This window comes from Mercenaria mercenaria, chromosome 13 (assembly GCF_021730395.1).
Source record: "Mercenaria mercenaria strain notata chromosome 13, MADL_Memer_1, whole genome shotgun sequence".
Taxonomy (NCBI): domain Eukaryota; kingdom Metazoa; phylum Mollusca; class Bivalvia; order Venerida; family Veneridae; genus Mercenaria; species Mercenaria mercenaria.
Genome location: NC_069373.1, coordinates 10,048,290 through 10,071,138, shown reverse-complemented (window position 1 = coordinate 10,071,138; position 22,849 = coordinate 10,048,290). Strand labels below are relative to the sequence as shown.

Genomic DNA, 22,849 nt, shown 5'->3' with positions numbered 1-22,849 from the left:
AATTGGAAAGAACTCCATAGAATTTCAAGATGTTATTAATATACCTTTTTATTTTTAGAATTGAGATCATCATATGCAGTCCTATTTGGAAATCGAGACCTAGCAATGATTTTTTTTTTTTGTCTGTATCTAGGACCCTTGAACAGTACTAATCTATTTATTTTTTATTTTTGAAAATAGAAACATGACTGACCCGTTCGAAGAAAGTTCAATTTTTTGGGAATGGGGACGATATACCTGATCGTACACAGTGTGAAAGTGAAAAAATGAAGTGGCCCAAGTGGCCCTACTACATTGCCGTCACATAGATAAAGAGTGATGAGGTACAAGATTTAACTAAAAGGAAATGTAGTAATTTTCCCGCGGGATAAAAATGTCAATAGTAACAAAGTGGAAGTGGAAAAATTTACCAGTTGAGCAGTCAAAATACCCCGACAGAGTAAATGTTGAAAACCCAGAACTAGACGCAGAGTAAACTTTGACAAAATGATCCCAAATTAAACGTTTTGACGATAAAAAAAACAGTTGCATTGACAAAAGGGCAGAGAAGCGGGGGACCCATAAAGGTATACAAACAACCGACAGCAATAAGTGACTCTGCAAAAGTGAAGAGACGAGGTCAGGCTTTACAGAGACCTGTGAGTGAATAAAACAAAAAAAGGAAAGATTTGGCCCTAGTTCATTGAAAAAGGAAACTAAGGGTTTCAATGAGGTTATGAACCAATAGGAAAATGAGTTCTTATCCGCAGAGAAAAATTCAAAGAAAAAGGTCAATCTTCCTGTAATTAACCTGGAATATTGATGGTATGAAGATGGGAAAGTTTTTTTTCACATTTTTTAAAATTGTGCCGACCTTGGAAAATGGTAGATGAAAAAAAGACTTACTTTGGCATCTTGTTTAAAGGGGTTCAGAAAAGAACGTTTTTTTAGGACTGCGAACAAGGGCAAAGACTGTTGTGTCTTGGGGGGAGAAATATCAAAAAGTTTTGGAAGTATAACGCAGCCCAAATTTTTTTAAACCAAAAATTTTGAAACTAGGGGGGTAATTTGGAAAAACTGTGCATCTTAGGGAGATGTTTTGAGATTTTTAGACAAGAGCTTCCCCCGACGGAACAAGGCACAAGGCCCTTGCCCTTATCATTTTTTACAAGAAATAAGCCCATCTGAAGTATAGATGTTGGCAGAAATTGCAAACAATTGAAAAAAAGCCGTAGAAATTGTAGAAAAAATTAAATCAATCTTAGGGTTGATGAAAAAAAAGAGGTCAACGTACGTAATATTACAAACACGGAAGCCAAGTATTTTTTCAACAAAAAAGGGGCTAATGCAAATTTTATAAAAAGGGAGATAATAAACCAAATGCAAAACTCTGAGCCGACTTGACAAAGGAGAAAAGATAAAAAAGGGGGGGTACGAATGAGAAGAGCAGACCCCCCCGGGGGTGCCCGTTATGAACAAAGGTTTCGGGTTGTTTCTTATGAAGGGAGGCCTTATGAGGGATTGCCCAAAAGTGGCAAAAGTCGAAAATTTCGGGACCGCTAGTTTGATGGCCAATGGTTTTGGATGATGTAAGGCCAAATGATGTAAAAATTTGTATACAGACAAGAAAAAGAGTTGGACATTTGCTTGATTGGGTTTTGGGACAATGGTCTTTATACTTTTGTTCGTGTTTTGGAAAACAAATTAATGTTGGTTGATAAGGTTCATCTGCACGCGCTTTCAAGACGTTATACAGTCAATTTAGAGTCTGGAAAGAGGCCAGAGCTTAGTCAGAAAACAACACTATGCAAGGTGCAAAGGGTCAGGTATTAAATTTTTAAAAAGTTAAATCGTTTTGAGTTAGGTCAAGGGAATTTTTCAGGCATTATTATTATATGGATAAGCCCCAGATGGTTTTCTTGGACAGATTTTTTTCTTGCAATGTTCCAATATTGTTCGGAAATCAACATATAACGATCAAACCCATTAGCTTTGGTGGGTGGACAAGCTGAAGCACGATGCAGAGAAAAAGTCCCAAAAGAAGCAAAATCCCCGCATATTGTAAAGGCGTAGGGGAAATGGGAAAATCCCGTACATTAGCTATTAGTTTTATGTGTGCATCTAAGCTCTGGTAAAGGGGAAAGTCAAATAGCTGTTAAAGGATTTCTAAAACCCCCTACTGAAAATCCAAGGTTTTCCTGGTAAATCGAGTGCACAGAAATTGAATACCAAAAAGTCCCTTTTTTGGCATCTGTGAATCTTATATGAACAAAGGAGTTACCCAAATATAAAACAAAAATTAAATCTAAGTGAAAAAGAAAAAACGGACCAGAAAAAAATGCCGGATCCCCTTCAAGTTTTTTTTGACAGAAGTAAAACAGAACAAGAAGAAAGCGAGAAACTTGCTGACTTATGATAAGGTACCAAACCTTTTTTTTGCAAAACATTGATGACTTAGGAATGAACACATCTGCAGATAGAATTAAAAATGTTGGGCCCCAAAACGCAACCCCAAGACGTCAACCATTAGGCAAAAAGAAATAAAAAAAGCAAGAAGTAAAAAAAAGTTAGAAAGAGGCGTTACGAGCCCTACGACGAGTGCGGTCTTCCCCAAATAGTTTTAGTAAAAAAGAAGTGGTTCAACACGCTTTTGGTCGTTTTAGGGAAAACTGATACGTCACCGTTAAAAGAGCTCCCCTATCCCCCGGTGTTTTTAATTTTTAGATCTCTTTCGGGTTCCAAAGGGGGTAATTTGGGGATTTGAATAGTGGTTTTTGGCGGTTGGATTAGACCTGATGATAGCAAAAAACAGCTTTTCTACATCCCTTGGTTTTATCCATTTTCCCAGTTATCCCTTGGATTACCAACTGCCATCAAATTTTGAGCGGAGGAGAACTTTTCCCCAAGGGGCCCTTCATGGGGGGATGTTTGGTATATATGGCGATATATTGTTCCAGCAAAAACATTTAAAGGGGAAATTAAAAAGGGTTTGGGAACATGTTTCCCAGTGGAAGGGGCCCAATTTAAAGCAAAAACCCATCAAAATGCGTGTTTTTTAGAAAAAGTGAAGTTTTTGGGTCATGTATTTCAGAGAAGGGTGTTGAAACAATCCGACAACTTAAAGTGTAAAGGAGGGAGTCGCCGCAAGCAAAAAGCAAGTGAAAATTTTTTCTCGGTTTTGTCATATTATAGACGTTTGTTCATGACTTTGCTTAAATTTCCCAGACCTTTGCCAAAACTCTGTGAAAAGAATGTAAAGTACCAAATGGTCGAGAGGTGAAGAAGATTTAAAAGACTGAAACAGCACTTAAATTTCCTGTATTACAACCCAAAAATTTTGGGAAACCATTTATTTTAGCCCTATTCAAGGAATTGCTCAGGACCCGGCTGTAAAGGTATGGGGGACCGAGCGAGTAATAGCAATAGAGCAAAAGTCTAAATGTTCAGAAAGGGATATTGGAACAAGAAGGAATTGCGGGCATTTGTTGTAGCACTCAAAAAATTTTCATCCCTTTCGGTAAAGGTTCTCTTGCGTATGACAATTCGGTGAAGCTGGATGAAAAACCTGAAGACCCCTACAGGAAAAATGGCAAGATGGATTCAAGAGTAGGTGTTTATCCTTAAACAATAGTTCCCCGGGAAAGGGGAAAGAAAAATTAAAAACGCCGAGCTCTATCGGGGGTCCCGCGGGGTTTTCCAAGTAGTGCAAAACCAGAAGACTTAAAAAAATTGAAGAGCTCGGCAATGCCAAATACCGATTTCCATGCTTTGGCTAGCAATCTCTGGGGAGTCACAAAATCACAGACGAAAAAAAAACTATGCCGAATTGTTAGAGGGGGGATTCTCAAACAACGACGGAAAGATCAATGAGCGACTTGGTCCAAACTCAACTTAATAGAGATCAACAAGAAAAAAGCCGCCCGGCGGGGAAATCAGACGCTTCACCAAAGAAAATATTTGGGCCAATGGAACGATTTCAATAAAGCAGGTATGTTATACCCACAATAGAAATGCTCAGAGGAAATCTTACAGTGATAGTATGAAAAGTATAGAAATGAAATCATTAACTCAACCATGACATACCACTGCAGCCATTTTGGACAAAAACCCCACACTGAAGAAGACAACAAACTTCTTTTGGCCAGAAAAGAAAACCCACGTTCAAAATTTTCACGCTGTGACTATGTAGTGCAAAAAAAACCCAACAGAGCATCAAAAAAGGGGTCCCCTCGGAACGCATCAAGGTGGGCAATGGAAAAAGGGGTCAATGGGGCTATGGGTCCTTTGTAATATAGAGAAAGGGAAAAAGGATGTTTGGTGATGTGTGGAATTCACAAAATGGACAGAGGCCGTAGCCCTACCTCAAGAGCTCTTACAGTACAAAAGCGTTTGTTAACAATTTTTATGAGTTTGGAACACCCTTACAACTTATACAGACCAAGCAGGAACTTTGAGTCAACCATTTAAAAAAGTGTGTGACCCGTTTTAAAAATTTATAAGACAAGAACTAAAGCTTGACCGAAGCCAAAGGTACAGTCGAAGGTTCAATAGAACTTTACAACTAGTTGGCAGCATACTGCCCTCGAACCAAAAGCATGGGCGTTCCTTCCACAGTGATGTGCTTTCCGAGCTACGAGCATTTACTACAATATTTCACCAAAAATGAGGTACTGGGAGCAATGTCATTTTACCCCGCCAAGCTGTTTTTGGGGGGAAGATATGGAAAATGATGAATTAGATAGAATGAGTAGTATTGAAACCCGGACCACTTCTGATTGTCCAAAATGCAAGAAGAAAAATTAAAAAACAAGCAAAATAAAAGGAAAAAATCTATGATTTCCAAAACCAAAAACCAGGAGCAGAAGAAAACCGCTGTCTGGTTGAAAGATAAACTAGAAAGCCGGTGTGTTAACAAACTTCAAACAATTGGGGGAAGTCCTATTAGTGGGGGAGACGATTTTATGATTTGATACCTGTTCCATTTAACTAAAATGGTACCCAAGGGGTACACATTTATGACTTCTTCCCCCCGAGGCACAAATCTACACGGGGGATTTTGGCCTGAAACAGATTATTAAAGAATAGGGAGAAAACAAAAAATGTTAAATTTTTGTTGCAAGCTTTAGTTCCCTTTTATTTTTTCTTATTTTATTGTTAAATGATATGTTTTAACTGCCTATGTTTATACCTTGGTAGCGTACGGGGATTTAAAAAGGGTGAGTTGGATTGCCTTTTTGTTTATATATTTGGAAAAATGAGTAAAAGGCCCCGGGGGGGTTCTGTGTATTTATGTATATTGGAAATATACAGTTTAGTCTTTACTTGTTGCGCAAAAGTAGCTGTTAACTTACCTCACGGTTGTGATAGGTTTGGGGAGATGGGTAACCATAAATCTTAAGTATAACAAGTCTTTTAAATATTTGTTTAGCAGGGAAATATTTTCGACGTTTTTTGGGGACGCGTATTTTTCGTTCCTGCGAAATGCTTTGGTAGCCAAATTCAGTCAAAAAACGTCCAGCAAACCTAACAATAATACAAACTAAACCCTTTGGTGACAGATCATACCATAAAGGCCATGCAATGTGGATCCTTTTTTAAAAATAAAGGTGGCCCCAAATAACAAAGTTCTTTTTACCACTAAATTTTTTTAGTAGGACTCAACTGGGTCGTTGGGGGTATTTCCAAACAAGGACGTTGAGGGAACCCCTTTTTGAGTAAGCCTCACGCTTTTTGGGGTGTTGTGCTGGTGCTCGCCAAATTAGAAGACCGATAGATTGCGTCACACATTGTCTCCAACTCGAGCTGTGGCGAAAGAGCATGGAAAAAAACTTTTCCCTCAGTTGGAAAGGTTCTACGCAGCGGTTAACCTAGGGGCCCTTCCCGGGCATGTTTGAAGGGGTCCCCGTGATCTTTTCCAAACGTCCCGTCTGAAAGGGCATTTTGAGGGTAACGTCGAACACCGACATGGCAGGGGTTGGGAGAGGCTGGGCCCCCCTTCAGTAAAATACAGCACCCCGAAGTCAGTAACCCGGGGTGGATTTACCTCCCAAAAAAGCCCGAGTTTGGGGCGGTCCGTCAGTGGAAATTTGGGGGCTTCGTTTCCAAGGTAGTTGCATATGGTGGAAAGGGGGCTGCATCATCGCTTACCCCGGAAGTGTGGAGCAAAAAGGGGCCGGGACGATGAGAGAGTTTGGGGGCGATCAGGGAGTACCCCAAACCCCCAGCCCAAGCAGTGGTCAACTCTGAAGTAACACCGGGAAGTGGGCCAAAAACCCCAAGGCGGTTGGGCCGGGGGATACGGGATAAAAACTGAGGTCAAACCCTTGGAAGCCCGGGAAATTTCTCCCCCCACCCAGAAAAAGGTAGCGTTGTCACCCGATTTTCCTTTACATCCCAATGTGTCTATGCCGCCCTTCTTTTCCTTTGATGAGCCGGACCCGGACTACAGTTTCAGTGAGTCAGAGTCTCCTGATCCACCATACGACCCCTAAGCAACCCAAAATTATCATCATACATTAGTACTTTAAATACTGCTTCACAGGAAAAATGCCCGGGTAAACATGCTTCTTTTTCAACTGGGCCCTTTTTCCCTTGGGACCACCAGTCACTTTTGTTTAAAAGTTTTCTGTGTGTTTATCCGTTCTATTAAGATTCAACCATGCTCTTCAGGGTCGACTTCTTCAAGTTGACGTGTCTTCTCCATAAAACTCCCCATCATCCCCCTTTGGGAACCCTCAGTCATCTTATTGTCAACGTCTCCTTTGTCTGTTATCCATATCGCCGTTTCTCACTTTGGTACTACTGGGCTCTGACCAGCTACTTTACGTTACTAACCCCAAAAAACGGTGCTCTTCTTTTCTCGGAACAACACCCCTACTTTATCAGTTAGACAGAAGTCTGTAACTTCCACTGTTTCAAAATCTCTGTTTCGGCAAGAAACCGAAGTCATTTCTTCCATGGACAGCGCTTTAGGACTTTTCCTTCCCACTGTCCTCTGCCAAGATTTTTTCCTAGTTTTCCCCCCAAAAAGAGTGACGAAGGAACCCGAAATTATACTGCCCCTCCTACTACCCAGATTCCCACGGTGGAAAAACCCATGCGAGTTGCATTCTTCTTCTTTTTTCTGGTGAGATCCCCTTTCCCCCTGCCGACGGATGGGCATGCACCTTTCCATCGACTTACCTACCAGGCCAATAAAACTTGGCCACCTGCCGAAGGAGAACCCTCCAACGAAACCCCCTTCTTTTGTGGCAGACAGTTTCAAATCTTAGTGTTCAATGGGGCATGCCTTTTTACCGAAGCTTCATATGGAGCCTTCCCGTTTCTCGCCCTTCCCGGAACGAAGGATCTACTTACTTCAGCTGAATCCGTCTTGTCTGCAAACTTCTCCATTGTAAGGAAAATTTCTCAGAAGAAACCCCCCACTGGGTCATTTTCTTATCGCATCTACGACCGGATATCCAAAAAGTTTCAGTGCCAAACCAGGACCTTATCGCGACTTCCCCTTTCCCTTGGCCATATTCCCGTTCGAATTTGAAATTTCAGCCTGAAATAAAGTTTTTAAAAAGGGGGTAATTTATTACGTAGAAAATAATCAAGTATTTTTATGGATTTTCAGATCAGGAGTATCTAGTTCTTTAAGTGGGGGGCGTGTAATGGTTCTCCCTTTCAAAAAACGTCATGAAAAATGTGAAAATAAAAATTTTCAAAACAAGAAATGTGAACTGAGTAATTTACTTAATAAAGGACTGTTTTTAAAATTTAAAGTGTTTTTTTTACGTCATACCTAAGTAACTTTCCTTCAAAAGGACGTTTCCCACAAAAATTCTTCATAAAAATTAGAATGTTATATTGTTGACATTTTTCCCCTTTTGAGGAGTACTCAAAATTAGGATACGTAACTCTTTCTAATTGTAAGGAGGGAGAAGGTTCTTTAACAAAAAATTAATTACCCCCGAACGTACGGAAGAGATTTTTACCACATCAGACAACAGACGTATTGGAAATTTTGACGATGCTGCTTTGCCTTTACGGTATTTAAAATGGCGGACACAGAAATTTGGCATTTACCCCTTTTTGGGTCCCCTTTTTGTGAAAGTACTTTGTTTTTGAATGAAAAATTTTAGGGTTCATATTATGCTTAAATAAATTTAAAACCCGATGTAAGCCCCGGTATTTTACATCAATTCTAAATTTTACTTGTATGTACTATATTGTTAGCGTAACAAAAATTTTGTCTCTGTATCACTACGCCGCGTTAAAGCTCCGGTTTTTTTCGATATGTTATTTCTAATTATTATGTTAATTAAAGTGGCTTTTTTTTAACCGTGCTTGAGTACTCGAGCCTGAAAAGTAAAGCACTTTTTTGTTTCAGTTTTTTGTTTTCTTTGGGCGTATCACATTTCCTAGTCTTAAACCGGGATTTTCATTGGTCAAAGCGTTGCCCCTTGGGGACCAAGGCTAAAATACGGGGGTCGGTTTAGTCGGTATTTCTTCTCAACTGTAAAACCTTTAGAAATAAACTACGCGAGACATTTCATTCAGAAAAACATTTTCTATTTAAAAAATACATAAAAAACTCTTTACAAAAGGGAAAAAAAACTTTTTAGGCAGTCTTAAAATTTATTTTTAAAAAGCGAAAGTCAAATTCATAAATAGGCATTTTAGCCTTACAGAACAACAACAAAAAACAAAAACCCAAAATTGAAGTAAATACAAAACCATGTAAAACCGAACCTTGCAGTAGCCTATTGAACTACCAGTTATGGCAGAACCCAAAAAGAGCATTGGTCTCCCTAATTTTACTTATATTCACATTTTAATGCTTTGAGATGAGATTTTATATTAAATGTTTGACTGAAGAAACCATTGCATGGTAGGTCCTCCCTGTTAATCTAACGATGATTTATTTCTCCGGTTAATACATTTCTACGATGCCTATTGTCAAATTCGGAACGACTTTTGTGTTTGTTTTCAAGGTTTTCACATATTTTTATGTCGCAATATTAAAGACTATTTTTAACCCTTAAACGAGTTCCGTGGTAAATGGAAAGGGATTGTTTTAAACCAAAAGGGGTACCTGATATATGCACTTCATCAAAAAGATGGGGATGTATGTAAAACTGGTTATCATTTTGGTCCCTTTTCCATAGTAGGCCAAAAAGGATTTCCCCAAAGGGATATGATTTTATATTGGGGCGCATTACAGAGATTTTCCAAAATTGAAGCATCCCAAAAGGTGTCCCAGGTATATATTTAAAGCTTGTGTTAACGCAACTCACTTGTTTTGCATGCTTATCAAGGGGATGTTGATGTGCAAATACCAGTTATTACTAAATAGATCGGTATCCTGATTAATAAGGATGTGCAACTACCCAGGGGGTAGGTCCTTACAATATAATGTGTGATGCTGGGATTCAGCTAACACTGTTATTAACCCAAATCGTCCATAAATGACTCAAATCCTATTATTTACAGGAATTCAAATATAATCATAGCAATGATAGTATGAAAAGGGAGTCAAGCTTACTTATTACGTAAGCAATATCTCAACTATACAAATTATTCTGACAATTATATTGTACTTTATTTGTATTAAAGTTATTAATATCAAATGAACGGAATTTTATAACATGTATTTGTGTTATAAATAGACATTTTGGTTAATTCAATGATCTTTTCGACTATTTTTGCAATTTTGTTTTGTCGGGAGAACGATCATCTGGGTGAATATCCGGTCTGTTGCAGGCATATGGAATTGTATTGAAAATGATCCCTACTTCCATTTTTTAAATTTTTTTAGACCGACGGACTATCGATTTAATGTCACCAGTTATGTACATCTTGCTATGAGCTTTCAGCACATGATGGCCTACGGGTTATCATGTACGTGTAATTACCAAATACATGTATACTTGATTTAATTATAACATTAATTGATGTTTTGTAACTCTGAGCCTTCTGAGCTCCGCGCTCATCTCTTCTCAAGGTGGGAAAGGTAAACGGTGAAAATCAAAGTCGTCTCCGCCAATTAAAAAGCTCCAAATGGTAATACTGAGGGTTGTGCAAGATGATTGCGAGTTTTGGGAAAAAGGGGGCACCACTCAAGATCGGATGATTCTGTTGGTATGAGATTTTCAGTTGTAATTTATTTTATATTTAGGCTTTCTTAGGCTTATTTTTGCAGCTTCGTAGGCCTTCGTTTAAACAAGCGCGTATGAAAGAAATATTCGTTCATCGCATAAACCGTTTACTTTGTATCACCAAATGAAATGAACTTTAGACGTAAAAACAATTGATTGATGGCCCAAATATGATACAGCCATATTATTATGGAAATTAAGACTATTTTTCAGCCCTATATTCATGCAGGAAGACTCGGAATCTTAAAGCTGTATGGTCCTTTTGCGAACGAGTGTTTTCTATCTAAGAACTATATTTGTGTAACTGCAAGCTTTTCAGTCTACATACTTCGATTGAAACATCCGTCGTATTGTACTGTATAACAGCACACCACTTTATGCAGCCGACCTTGTTCAGAAGTTTTTACAAGACAGCTGAGGGGTGTTATATCGGTCTCAAATATGCCTTTACATTGTTAAGTCGGAAAGACAGCGCTTAAGTTGGTAATAGTTGTTACTCACGATTTACGCTAAAAGAAATAAAGACAACATTTGATAAGCAGTCATTATATTGTTTTACTTATTCTCTTATTTTACACGCATCATAACGTTAAAATTCATGAAGAAGATATCCGGAAAATGTAGGAACGCCTTGTCCGTAGAGGGAACCGGAACCGGAAATATAGCGAGGCCATACTTCCGTTCCTTTCGTAATGTTGACGACAGCAAAGTTGACTGCCATGTTCTCTTGTCGGTTGTAACTGCCTGAATAATAATGGGCCGTCTGTACGTTAAGGATTGGTTTACCATTCGCCACCAGCTCCATTTTTATAGAATACCGCACGGCCATGTAAACAGCCAATGAGAAGCCGTATAGCCCGTCAACGGGTGCATAAAAATGGCCATCAGTTGGATTGAATGCATGTCCAATATTGACAAGATCATGAGTGAAGTTGAAGACAGTGTTTGGGTTCAGACTTGATATAGTGCTTGTTCCAGTGGTCCCTGTGTACGCAACCTGAGTAGAGGAGGTACTAGTGGGTGATGATGTCGTGCAAGTACAAGGAACTGAAAAATCAACGGGCGACTTTAGTCGTATTTGCATTTTAGGTATTGACAGGCTAATTTAACAAACAGGGAAAGGTAATTGTTGGAATGAGCAAATTTAAACAGCAAATAATTGAAATATGACCTTCGAAAAAAGCTGACAAAAAGAAAATGTAGAAGACAGATTTGATTTGACTGATCGTTGCTATAGCTGTTTGGTAACTAAGATCTTCCCATACTTCCTTATATGGCGAGTTCCTCTGTAGTATATCTCAGTAAGGTAATAACCTGTTCTTTTTAAATCAAAATCTTACCTATAGTGTTGTTCAAACTAGCAGCTTGTTGTCGTAACTTCTGTACCCTTGTTTCTAGCTTCTGTCTCAGACTTTTCTCCTCATCTAGAAGGAAGCGAATTTGAGACGCCACTGTTGAGGTCGCAGCCCTTTTCGACGCATGTGCATTGATTAACACAGCAAGCGAAACAAAAATGCTGAGAATTATACAAATCTTCATAATTTTATATTTATAAAAATCAAAAGATATGTGACAATCCAACTTGTAGATAAATCCCTTAAGAGCACTTTCTTATCTCATTTAGGCCACTAGGAATTGCGTCTTTGTTTACAGGAACGTACGTTGTCCGATGGTAACGAAAAATGTGCGTCGCGCAGACACTTTTTATTCATAATGCCCATAAAGCTAATAGTACTGAAATACATTTGTATGGATATGCATTAGGAATTACACATAAATGTTGAATAATATGAATAATAAATAATCGAAAATATACAAATAAACTTTGATAAACTTAGATGACCGGTACATTATATACAAAATATACACACCTTCATATGAAATGTAAAAGAAATCAATATATCTGACAGAAATTATTTTTTACAACACGGGCGTTGCATGGAAGAAAATGTTAGAATATGGTAACATAATTTGCCATCTGCATCTAGTATTATATCGGTTTTACATATTTCGATTTTAACGCTGTTGTTAACGAAAATTCCCTATGAATTTTTACATTGCACTATGTTTTATTAAAACCATTACGGCATTATGACTATATGCGAATAGTATATGGCAAATAATATTTGTAAATAAAACATCATTAAAACTGTTAAATTGTCAAGCAAATTTACGAATCGGTCAACGCTACCCTGTCTTTTTCAATTTGCTAAATTTTCCTGACGATATTATGTTCGGAGTTAATTATTCTTTTTGTTAACTATTATACATAGTTACGACATTTTTATCAGTTTTGGAACCACACATTGCAATCTACTTCTTTTATCAGCCTTGTTCTGACACTGTTACAAATTTAAATTGATATGCTGCATGATTTGCCTTATCTTATGTGTCAGTCTATCGCTGAAGTAATTTTTAACAATACTAGCACAAAATGGCGGCCCTACGACTCTGCGTAATATTCCTGGCTCTTGCAACGATGTCTCGTTGCTTTTTGTTAGACGACAATTCTCTACAGAATCTACTGAACTTGATCACAGAGGAGAAAAAGCTGAGATCCAGTGTTGAACAAGAGATAAACCTGCTGCGGAAAGATATAGACAACATGAAAGCTAATCATCAGCACGGTAAGAGTTTTGATTAAAACCCGTAAAAGTGTATGTGGCATACATAAAATAACATCCTGACTTAAAGAGATACATAACGCAAGTAATTTGTTTATTGTACACTGATCATGTGAATTTTCATTTGTTCATGTCCGAATAATGTGTCCAAGTTTTTTTTTAAACTGAAATTAATTAAGTTAATAAATTAATAAACGGTTTCTGCTTTTCAGCTCTGTGTAAATGTTCCGCTGCTGGAGTGGTAGCTTTCTCTGCAACACTTACTAAAGACATCACTAACTTTGGAACACACCAGCCCATTGTCTTTGACAAGGTGATTACCAATGTAGGCGGGGCTTACGACTCACGTCATGGCTCATTTCGCGCACCTGTGAATGGAATCTACAAACTATCGTTTTCTGTTCTACAAGGACAATCTACAATGTGGATTGGTGTAGAACTCGTTAAGGACGGTGCGGTTATTGCACGTGTGAAGACGGGAGATAACGGTTACTGGAACATGGGAACTAACGTGATCACCGCGCACCTAAATGCCGGCGATGATGTCTGGGTACGTCACATGTCCGACTCCGACAACAAACAGGTCGTAGCTCAGAGCGGATACTTTACATCATTTTCCGGGCATTTAATTCACTCAGACTGAAACACTTCAGTTTTTTAAATGTTATATGATGAAATAAAAGTACTCTTCTGGTTACCAAGTCCTATTTTCTTTTACTTTTTCCTCAAGGACTGTTAAGACATTTATACTGTATACTAAGAGTGGCTTACTCACGTGTTTTTTCGGTATCGTACACAGGGGGAAAATCACTCGATTCAAGTAACATTTCCTTATTACTTGTCAGGTCTTAATAAAGATAAACAACGTGGAAGACAGTGCCTCAAGTGTTTGTCATAAATGTTTGATATTTTTCTTAAACACTTCGTCCAAATGTTTTTTTTTTATTTCCGCGGACATACGTTTGGAGACAGTATCGATTAAGAGAGACAGACGTATTGTGCCGAGGAAAGCACTCGTTTCTCTGTCTTTGAAACTTTGTATTTTATTTGAAGTCCACCGAGTATAAAGGAAGTTAAAAAACAAAAGTGTTACATGAATTGAGCAATTTTCAGCGTGTGTATGATATCAAAAGTCACGATGAATCAAGTTATAAATGATACATATTGCCACTTATCAAACGTATGCGTCTGTGTAGCAAAAGTACGTATGGAATAACCGTGCAGTAGAGTTTGTTTGGAATGCCGTCGGTACATAGACATTAACTTTTATAGGTCTCAAAGTAGTCAAGTAGAAAAAAAATCTTTGTTGTAAACAAGACTTTTTCGCATAAAACAGTTTGCAGTTGTTCCCTTTGTTGAGGGCCCTTCTTGATTAAAGAAAGCGTGGGGAACTTTCAGTTTAAAATAACAGAATTCAGCTTTAGCCAGTGTTTGGGGCGTGAGGGGTGTTGAACATTTCATTACCTCTCATGAACAGACTCAGTTAAAGCGAATCGGCTACTATGTTTGATCCTAGTGACATTTTCACATACATTATGGGCACGCTGAAAGGCTCCTATGTGTGTTTTTCTTTCCTTTTTGGTTTGATGTGTCCAAACGCAATACATGAAGCCTCTTTTTTTTTATATCGATGGCTGACTAGTTATAAACGGGCGGGCAACCAAGCTTTTTAACAGCGATCCCGATCAACGGACGTCCAGCCGAAGCAAGTCTTGTCATTTGGGGTTGGGACTTAAGAAAGACTACACGTTTGGATGTCTCTACTACAACTTTATTCCAAAAAAAGAAAGAAAAATAAGATGCTCAAATACCACTACATTTATACTTTTAAAACCAAAGAGGCAAGACATCTATTTTATTTCATGGTGCTATTTAAGGTTTCTATTTCAAAATTATTTAAAATTAAGCTAGTAATAAGTATCAACTAAAGTATACATATTGTTTTTTTTTTAACTTTGCTTTGTGTGAAACAGAATGTCATCTATGAAAAATAAATAATAAAATTATGATAAATAAATAACATATAAGACAATACATATTTATATATTGCATTTTTTGACATTTTAAAATTCGGTAACAGGGCGGTTTTTCAAATATGTTTTAATCCTTGGTAGTTCTTCGACCTTCTTTCGGTTTGCAGCAAGAAGTGGGAATTTCTCCAGTTTACCGCCAGCCCCGCAGTTTTCGATGTAAGTGTACAAGGCGAGGTCACCCAATGTCAGCTACAAATAAAAAACAAAAAGCAAATTGATGTTTAGTATTTGTTAAAAAAAGCATCCGAAATAAAAAACAAAATAAATTGAAATCATAATTAGTATTTGTTAAAAAAACGCATTCATCCGATTGTCTTTTCTTATACTTTTATTCTCCTACAATTGGCTGTGAAAACTAAATTCTGTATTGTAGGATAATAAAAAAAATGCCAATAACTTCTATCCTTGGTGTCTTCATGGTAAAATTGAAACTGGCAAATGATAAGAGGATGCTGGAATCCACAACTCCGAAACCATTCTCGTAAAGCTAAAATGTCGGTCAGAATCTGGTGATGACATTGCGGCAACACGTTTGATCCTTTATCTTTATAATTTTCATGTTCGTCTTCAGTCGCTTAAGTAACACATTTCATATGAAACGCAGTCATTTAACACTTAGCCTGCTGGTGGCAAGTAATTCTACCTTTGCGACCAGTGTAGACCAAGATCAGCCGTGCAGGCTAATCATGGTCTGCACTGTTCGCTATTCAGTCAGTAAATTTTCAGTGGACATCCCTTCAAATACTAAATGGTATTGATTGCCCAAATTAATTGATGGACCAGTTCGTTGTAGAAATTCAGCAGGCTAAATATTTAGGATCTGGTGTGTATAGTCTCCATCTTTTCTCTCGATCATAGACTACAACAAAAATATTGACATAATTAAGTTTTTTCTTGTACAATTTTTGATAAGAAGTGGGTGCTAATTAGTTCATCAACAATTTGATGAGATAAAATCATTTAACTTTTTTTTCAGTACCGCTAAATTTAAATTTGACTGTTTTCTTATATAAGGTTTTATGGGCATTTTATTTGAGCTTATTAGCAACTACATCTTTCTTTTAACATGGTGTTTTACATAATAGTCAAAGTAATACTGATATGTTTTAGTTATAAGTCTCTTATAACTCTTTTATAGAGTGGCAGTGTGCATTTAATTGATATTTTATTATGTATATTATGTAATATATGTTGTACACTGATGAGACTGAAATAAAGAGTATATATATATATATGCTTTTTTCCACAATGCATTTTACCATCCGATTCAGCAAATAAAAATTGTCGCGTTTAAGGGACTTATCGTGCTTTGAAACGACAGTGACCTATACAGTGACGCAGCCAGTTTTATCGGTCATTATTCTACACCATTAAAACATACTTACAATATCGTAAATATCTATACTGTAAAAAGTACTTACAGATGAGCCCACAGCGAACCCACTCTTTCCAGTCTCTTTGACAAGATTTTCTAGAAAGCCTAAAAGTTTTGGTAAAGTTGATGAATAGAATTCTTCCATTTGTTTTGCCTGAAATGTACACAGTGTATTTAATTTAACAAATTGGTAACCTTGATTGAAAATTCCATCTGATAAAAGACCTTATAGATTTCAACAGATTTTTTTAATATACACAAAGTTTCCTAGCGATTATAGTGATATATACGATTGCTGGCTTTCAAAAACATGATTTAGACATGAAGGTAGTTTGGTTTAAAGAAATGGAAATTTTTACTGTTTCTACTCCTGTTTATATCACAATTATTATCATTATTGTTGTTATCATTATAGTTTTAATAACTGAAAAAGAAGAAGACGATGAAAAAGAAGAAGAAAAATAACGAAGAAGAAGAAGAAGAAGAAACGAAAACACTTAAACTTGTCTTTTCAGCTCTAGAGTGAATGTAAAAGTGTTGTGAGGTGATACCATTACGTGTTTCTATAGTTAATCAAAAGGTCTACGTGGTCCGATAGACATACAATGTGCTTATAAGGGGAAAGAATCCACTGGTTCAACGGTTTTATAATATAAGCAATTGCAGGTTTACATACCCTGATGTACGAAAAAGTGACGGCATCGTATTGCTTACTATCAATGCTTTCGGACCAACAATAGAAAACTAATGGCAAGATATAAACGTGTAGGGTGATGAACTACAAACAATTCGCAGCAATAAAAGAAAAAAAAAGAAAAAAAAAGAGATTCAGAAGAGAAAAAAGAGATTCAGATGACATTTAATGAATTACGTTTAAAATCTAGTTTAACACATTTAAATTATCATACGTAGAACGCGTATGAGGTCTACAAAAATAATTAAACAGGTCAATATTGGGAGTCTAACCTGAATTAAAAAAATAAATAAATTTGACAAAAGTGACAGTGAAAAGGAACTGAAGGAAAATCTTAGAAGGAATGGACAAGTATGTCAAGTACCTTCTCCTCTTTATCGGGATTGAATGCTATTTTTACAAAGGGTGTAAAAACGTCGAGGCACGTGTCAACTATCTGGTCGACAATGGCCATTTCAGCGTTTCCTTTCCCATACATATCTGTAATAGAAAACGATAGATTGATAAAGTTGTTGTTTTAGATATAAATACATATAGTATAACATTATATGTCCTTTAGTCTTCTGTTTTCCGGTGTCCATGGTCGGATTCTCAACCTTCCAAATTATATTGAAAGAAAGTGCAAATAGTGCAGATTACTTCAATAACTTAATAAATATTGTCAGGTAATGCTTTTGATGTCAAATGTTGATGTGTTAAAGATCCCCCCGCCCCCACTCCGTTATATTTCAATAGGCGTAAATTGACCTAAAACGGCTATTTTCAAGGGAGACAATTTCGCTAATAAGCAGATTTCTGGGTATGCGAACCAGAGCTCTGGTCAATATAAAACGGAAAATCTAGAGAAGTTTGCGGTCGAAATTCAAACTGTTGAAATACCAAATATTCATTGGCACGGAATTTGGTGTCAGCATTTAGAACACAATTCCACATTTGGTATTGTGTTCATTAGCAAAATATATCCGTTACAACTTAAAGGCGGTGGCTGCGTAAGACTTGCCAGAAATATAGATATGAACTCTGAACAAATTACATATTTCACTTTACTCATTGTTTAGCTAAAATATTGAAGCGAATTCAGCTACAGCATTAAATAATGTAGTGAATTCAGTTACAGCATTAAATAATATAGTGAATTCAGCTACAGCATTAAATAATGTAGTGAATTCAGCAACAGCATTAAATAATATAGTGAATTTCGCTACATGTAGTGAATTCAGCTACAGCATTAAATAATGAATTCAGCTACAGCATTAAATAATATAGTGAATTTCGCTACATGTAGTGAATAAAGCTGCAGCATTAAATAATGTAGTGAATTCAGCTACAGCATTAAATAATGTAGTGAATTCAGCTAAAACACTAAACAATGCAATGTAATGAAATTATGAATTCAATCTTCATTTTTCTAGAAATCATCTAAATACTTACTAAATTCTCTGGCTAAATAACGTGCAATTGCTACGCTCTGAGAGATCTTTCTCTTCCCATCTACTTCAAGGACGGGCATCGTACCCTGTGGCATTTCTGTAATTTTAAAAACGCAATTTGCAAAGAAATTTGCAAAGAAACTCTATTTTTATATACATATATGCTTGAATTTTTGCTGCTATCATCATGCAAATGTATATACCACCCGACGCACTGTTAAATATAATAGTTATTGTGTCACAAATAAAACCGAACATGATTTTAGGTAGAAACAAGCAAATTCGATGAATTGGTATCCCCCGTCGAAATGGTTTGTGGTGAAGAATGACAAAAGATATATCCGGCAAAAAGTTAAGGATGTTAATAAGAAGCAAATAATTTCATTAGTCAAAATCAATTTAACAGAAAACAAATGTCTAATGAAAGAGTACATAATACATGTATGATACTTTGATCCTGACTAAAGAATTTATTTTGAATGGGATATGCTTACTGTAATAAGCTTAGCTTTTAAAATTAAATGCAGTTAATTGAATTGCGAGGTGGGGGAATGGTACAACTTGCATGTTGATCAATATTCATGGAAGGTTTGAAAAAAATCTAAAATAAGGCATGAAAACAAAAACAAAAATTTTAGCGAGGGAGGGGGGGGGGGGGGGGGGGGGGGGGAGGGGAGAGGGGGTGTGACCAAGGCAAGTGGGTGACCAGGTGTGGGTGAACAACTTCACATGTTAATAATAAAATGTTCAGGGAAAAGCAATAAAAGAAATTTAATGAAATTCTGCCAAATGGTAAGTTTGTTATGTACAAATATGTGGATTTTTAGACAATTAAAGGGCAATAACTCTGAAGTTACAAAAGAAATCCGTACGAAATTGTGTGTGCACAACCACAATATAGTGCTCTAACTTCTGCTAAGTTTCATAGTTCTAGGCCAAATATATCAAAAGTTATGATGCAGAAATTGCCATATTTATAGTACCCTATATAGTTAACACTAGAAACTTCTAAGGACCATAACTCTGGTGTTACTTGGGCAATCTGACTGAAACTTGATGGGCCCCATAACCTCATAGTGGTGAACATTTATATGATGTTTGTTTGAAAAAAATCTAAAATAAGGAATAATTATATATATATATATATATTTTTTTTTTTTGGGGGGGGGGGGGGGGGGGGTGGGTGTGATCAAGGTAAGGGGGTGACCAGGTGTGGGTACACAACTTACATGTTTACAATAAATGTTCATGGCAAAGAATGAAAGAAATGTAATGAAATTCTACCAAATGGTAAGTTTGTTATGTACAAATATGTGGGTTTTTATACAATTAAAGGGCAATAACTCTTAATTTACAAAATAAATCTGAACGAAATTGTGTGTACACAACCACATTATGATGATCTAAAGTCTGTTCAAGTTTCATAGTTCTAGGTCAAATATATCAAAAGTTATGATGCAGAAATTGCCATATTTATAGTACCCTATATATATATATATATATATATATATATATATATATATATATAGTTAACACTAGAAACTTCTAAGGGCCATAACTCTGGTGTTACAAGGGCACTCTGACTGAAACTTGGCGGTCCGCAAATACTCATTGTGGTGAACATGTATATGAAGTTTTATATAAATATTCCCAACCATTTCCTAGATATGGCTCCGGACGGACATACGGAAGGATGCAAAGACGGACGGAAGGATGGGCGGACGGACAACGCCAAAACTATATCCCTCCGACTTTCGTCGGGGGATAACAAGAGGTCATAGGAAGAGAAAAAAAAGAACATGATTTTAGATAGAAACGAGAGGTCAAAGGAAAAGAAAATAAAACCGAACATGATTTTAGGTAGAGGTCAGAGGAAGAGAAAACAAAACCGAACATGATTTTATATAGAAACAAGAGGTCAGAGGAAGAGAAAATAAAACCGAACATGATTTTAGGTAGAGGTCAGAGGAAGAGAAAATAAAACCAAACATGATTTTAGATAGAAACAAGAGGTCAGAGGAAGAGGAAATAAAATTTAAAGGCATTTTTAAAGGGGGAGGCGGGTATGGATACCGTGGTGGTGGAGTTGTTTCGGGCAGGTGGGGCGGGGCGGGGCGGGGCGGGGCGTCGTGCGGCAGTGGTGACGGGATACAAAGGCAGAAAGAAAAAACACTAAAAGCCATTAGGAAGAACTGACCTCCAATTTGAAACAGCTATAAAGTAAAGGTGACCGATTAATATTGATGATATTGCGATGCCGATGTTTATTGCCTTCGGGTATTGTCAAATTTATTACCGACGAGTTAATGGGGGGGGGGGGGGGGGGGGGGGGGGGGGGTTAGGGTGCGTTAATTTGGATTCATTCTAAGTTTTAAGTCAATATCTTGAATAGTCTTTTTTAAGTTTTGCCTCAAACACAAACTATGACAGACAGATTTGATCTTTGAAATCAAGTTATGATCTTAATTAAGTTGTTCTCCGGACACGCATTATAACGGATGAACAGACAAACGGACGGACAGATGCTCCAGCCATCACATAAAACGTCCCGTTTTTTTTCCAAAATGAGCGAATAAAACATACGACAGTTGTTATAAATATCTCTCAGCACATGGGTTCAATAAAAATGTTCAGGCTAAATTCATTCGGAACTCCATGTTTGTGTGTGGAATTAACATTATCATTATTAGCGTATTTTCTATTTATATGAATATATTTTTTCGTTTATTTTGGCCTTTCGATGCAATGTCGAAATATCTGTGAACACTTGATGTAATATTCTGGTGTCTACGAGTGAAAGCCATTTTGATCTGACATTCCAAACCAACAAAATTTTCTATTATTGCATAAATTATTCATTTATTTGACTTCTTTCACTGCCTTATCTCGCTAACATTTTTAATGATAATAACTGAATTAACGAACCTGCTTTCAGTGCCGGCCAGTCAGAAAATTCTATTCTTTTGTCTTCAAACTTTTTTTCTGCCGCAGCAAAAACCATCCTTGATAATTCTCCTCTTCCTCTCCCATTGAAATACGTCAGCTTGTAAGAAGGCATCTTTTTAGTTAATGAACGAGTAAAATTTGAAATATAAAAATTATTAAGAATGCCTAACGGTCTCCTGCACTAACAAAGTAGAAATGTTCTAAAATTTGCACGGACAAGTTCCTTATATTATTTAAAGTGGGATCTATTTACATAAGTAATTGGGATATTTGTACAAATTTGACTTTTGATTGGTCCGCTTGTTTTTGACCTTTTAACCGGGATACTTCTAAAGCCGCATTGACAAGTTCCCATCGAGCGTAATGTTATATACTACACTACAGAGTTAGCGAATATTAATGGTTATCACGGAAATATGTAAAACTAACTTTTCTTTATCTGCAAATATTTTCTTTAATTGCATCAGGCTTTCTGGTCATTTGAATAAAAAAAAATCAGTAATGATATAAGATCCAAGATGTATTTTGAGTGAGTGACTTTCGGATATATCCGAATATTTTATTCAGAAAATGTGGTCGTGTTTTTCATTTCGTAACGTATATTCTTTTCGATTGACATAACTGATTACCTATAACATACAATGGTCAGTAGTCGTCAGTTGTAACGATATTTTGACCAACCAATATGTCACGATATTTTGACCCATGAAAAAGCAAGTATTTGGACGTATAGTTACGCAGCTAGTGTAGGGACATGTATAGATCTCCTACATTGGCAGTAGAGAACGTACCATATTATGACTTCTTCACTACGCCATCCAAGAAAATATAACAGTTGGTGTTCACTCACTGAAAGACTGAAACACACAAATATGCTACTTAAAAAGTGATCTTTTACTTACGTTTTGTTTAATTATATTTGTCGGAAAACTGTTTGTTATATTTTATCCAGCATTAAGTAGAGGTTAATCCTAATAGCAATTCAAACTGCAAAAATGCAAATTATTATAGAGGTAAAGGTAATACTAGTGTAGAATCCAGGAAACTGACTTCAGGGATCTTCCATCCATCTCCACTACTTAAAATCTTGCTGTCCTTAAAACATTTTTCAGCTGTAGGTTCATCTTTCTTCAAACAAACTCGGAAGCGTTATAAGGTATATCCGGAATAGAAAAACTGGATATTTTCTAAAGTACAATTTTTAAATTTATGTTGCATGTAAACAGTACAAAAAACATTACGATTTTCATATTTGGATTAATAATGAACATGGAGGAAACTTGTGGTACGGTTGTATCATTTGTCTTTATTACATCTGTTAAATGATTGGTCCTGTTTCACGAAACATTGGTAGATACCTCACGAAAATTTTACCGAATCAGTCAAATAAATCCGGGGACATGTCATGAAAATTAATTTAAATGTTAAACTTGTAGAATAAATCTAAAGATATTTTTTTTTTGTGTGTAAAAATGATCCTATTCAAGAGCAGGTCTGGTAATTTTTATAGACCTCTTAAGTAGTCTATAAGTTATTTAGGAGCCGGTAGCTATAGGTATTAAATCGTTGTTACAAATGAGATGTTCTCTTAGGAAAATAACATTGCTGGCTTGAAAAAAAAAGAAG

At 36.6% G+C, this 22,849-nt stretch overlaps 3 protein-coding genes across 3 annotated transcripts; 1 reads left to right on the top strand and 2 right to left on the bottom strand.

Moving 5' to 3' along the window:
* Nucleotides 1–10,660: 10,660 nt before the first annotated feature.
* LOC123529810 (complement C1q tumor necrosis factor-related protein 3-like) lies at nucleotides 10,661–11,730 on the bottom strand. The gene is made up of 2 exons (XM_053520675.1): nucleotides 11,462–11,730; nucleotides 10,661–11,168 (listed from the first exon to the last, which is right to left on the bottom strand). The coding sequence occupies exons 1-2, from the start codon at nucleotides 11,658–11,660 to the stop codon at nucleotides 10,711–10,713; spliced, it is 657 nt and encodes a 218-aa protein (XP_053376650.1). The 5' UTR covers nucleotides 11,661–11,730; the 3' UTR covers nucleotides 10,661–10,710.
* Nucleotides 11,731–12,497: 767 nt separating this feature from the next.
* On the top strand, nucleotides 12,498–13,442 carry LOC123529689 (complement C1q-like protein 4). Its single transcript, XM_045310137.2, has 2 exons — nucleotides 12,498–12,748; nucleotides 12,958–13,442. The coding sequence occupies exons 1-2, from the start codon at nucleotides 12,556–12,558 to the stop codon at nucleotides 13,386–13,388; spliced, it is 624 nt and encodes a 207-aa protein (XP_045166072.1). The 5' UTR covers nucleotides 12,498–12,555; the 3' UTR covers nucleotides 13,389–13,442.
* A 1,058-nt stretch (nucleotides 13,443–14,500) lies between these two features.
* Nucleotides 14,501–21,448, bottom strand: LOC123529399 (glutathione S-transferase-like). Its single transcript, XM_045309726.2, has 5 exons — nucleotides 21,203–21,448; nucleotides 18,279–18,374; nucleotides 17,212–17,327; nucleotides 16,200–16,307; nucleotides 14,501–14,967 (listed from the first exon to the last, which is right to left on the bottom strand). Exons 1-5 carry the CDS (start codon nucleotides 21,333–21,335, stop codon nucleotides 14,809–14,811), a joined length of 612 nt encoding a protein of 203 aa, XP_045165661.2. The 5' UTR covers nucleotides 21,336–21,448; the 3' UTR covers nucleotides 14,501–14,808.
* Nucleotides 21,449–22,849: the final 1,401 nt, after the last annotated feature.

Coding starts and splice junctions, on each gene's coding strand:
- LOC123529810 (XM_053520675.1), bottom strand. CDS start 11,660: ATGAAGATTTGTATAATTCTCAGCATTTTTGTTTCGCTTGCTGTGTTA. Junction 11,169..11,461: donor TAGTTTGAACAACACTATAG/GTAAGATTTTGA, acceptor TTGATTTTTCAG/TTCCTTGTACTTGCACGACA.
- LOC123529689 (XM_045310137.2), top strand. CDS start 12,556: ATGGCGGCCCTACGACTCTGCGTAATATTCCTGGCTCTTGCAACGATG. Junction 12,749..12,957: donor GAAAGCTAATCATCAGCACG/GTAAGAGTTTTG, acceptor TCTGCTTTTCAG/CTCTGTGTAAATGTTCCGCT.
- LOC123529399 (XM_045309726.2), bottom strand. CDS start 21,335: ATGCCTTCTTACAAGCTGACGTATTTCAATGGGAGAGGAAGAGGAGAA. Junction 16,308..17,211: donor ATCCCGATAAAGAGGAGAAG/GTACTTGACATA, acceptor TGTACATTTCAG/GCAAAACAAATGGAAGAATT. Junction 14,968..16,199: donor GGTTCGCTGTGGGCTCATCT/GTAAGTACTTTT, acceptor TTTTATTTGTAG/CTGACATTGGGTGACCTCGC.